The sequence below is a fragment of the Watersipora subatra genome, chromosome 2 (assembly GCF_963576615.1).
Source record: "Watersipora subatra chromosome 2, tzWatSuba1.1, whole genome shotgun sequence".
NCBI lineage: Eukaryota > Metazoa > Bryozoa > Gymnolaemata > Cheilostomatida > Watersiporidae > Watersipora > Watersipora subatra.
Genome location: NC_088709.1, coordinates 76,269,496 through 76,270,946, shown reverse-complemented (window position 1 = coordinate 76,270,946; position 1,451 = coordinate 76,269,496). Strand labels below are relative to the sequence as shown.

General features: G+C 39.6%; 1 protein-coding gene across 1 annotated transcript; it reads right to left on the bottom strand.

Moving 5' to 3' along the window:
- Positions 1-271: 271 nt before the first annotated feature.
- LOC137388575 (probable E3 ubiquitin-protein ligase DTX3) lies at positions 272-1,167 on the bottom strand. The gene is made up of 2 exons (XM_068075057.1): positions 766-1,167; positions 272-562 (listed from the first exon to the last, which is right to left on the bottom strand). The coding sequence occupies exons 1-2, from the start codon at positions 1,165-1,167 to the stop codon at positions 272-274; spliced, it is 693 nt and encodes a 230-aa protein (XP_067931158.1).
- Between the last annotated feature and the right edge of the window lie 284 nt (positions 1,168-1,451).

Here is a 1,451-nt window from a genome sequence, read left to right as displayed (position 1 = left end):
ATGACCGTTATCAAAGATGAGTCACAGAAGTCTTTTTCACATTTTGATAAAAATAAATCACAACTTCTTGTCCTCACAAAATATAATTATTAAAACATTATAATAATAATACTATGAAGGCAGCCAGTTTGAAACAACAAAAAACCAAAACACTAAATAATTTAATGATTAGAACTGTAGCAACGTATAGTTTTGGTTAAATCTATGAACTTCGAAGATAGTAGAGAGCTGTTCATACATGAGTAGAGGGCAGACGAACCTTAACAAAACACTACTCACAAATATTCTTGGCAGCTAAATCTGCAATGAGCCTATCTAGGTACTCAGGGTCAGGGTAACCGTAGTTGGAAGGGCCTCCGGTCATGTTAGTCTTGTGATGGATGTCATTCCAGGTTACGCAACCATCTCGTCCTGTAGTGATTGAATGTCCAACCGTGAAGACAAGCCTCTGATCAAAAGCTTTTTTCAGAAGACGCTCGGCTTTCTTCCCTTTTATATTGTCAGGTAGGTAAGCTCTTTGGTGCGCTCCTTGATAAGGCTTACCTGGTTGCGGGTGCTCAGACTGAAAAAAATTCAACAGCATCAGAGATAATTGATACGGCACTTAATGAGAATCTATTAACAGAGGTCAACAATAAGAGACTTCATATGGACAGAATATCAAACCATCCAAGTAGATAGATGATCAGACAAACTATACACAAAAAGTTGGCAATTTTTTAGTAATGAAACAAGTCTCTGACTGACAACCACAGAGATACCTACCCCTTGTATTCCTCCTGGAATTTCATACGTAATGACAATTGTTTTGTAACGCTCATATCCTGGCAGATGAGTAGGAATTATGTAAGTGGTCATTCGTCCTCCCTTTGGCTGTTTTCCTTCAGCATTTTTGAATGGATATCTACACGTCGGGCACTGATTAGACTTGGTAGTGGTGACCAGCTGGCTGATGCAATTCTTACAGAACTTGTGAGAACATGGCAGGGCTTCAACATCTTTAAGCTCATCCAGACAAATAGGACACTCATTCTCATTAATTTTGGATGTCCCAGCAGCAGAGGCAGCGGAATCGGTTCCAAGAGTTAGTTTGAACAGAGGATTACCTACCTCCAGCTTTGGCCACACATAGGCATCTTCAGGAGATAGACCTAAGGCAGTAGGCATACACAAAATGAAGTTTGTTTTTGAATTCTTTGCATAGTTGTAAGCAACACCTATAATCATTGTTTCGTGAGAATTCCGTATACCTGTAACTGATTGCGGGTTCCTTCTGTCTGCAGGTCGGCCCCTGCCTCTAGCAAAAACTGCTGTGTGATCAGCAGCGTACAGATTCTATAACAAATATACAATTCACTTGCAAGTAATGCAAGACTGCAAAAACTAACAATAGAGACAGTTTAGTAGGCCTCCAGTACATATTATAATAAATTAGTAGCTTACCTCCGTTT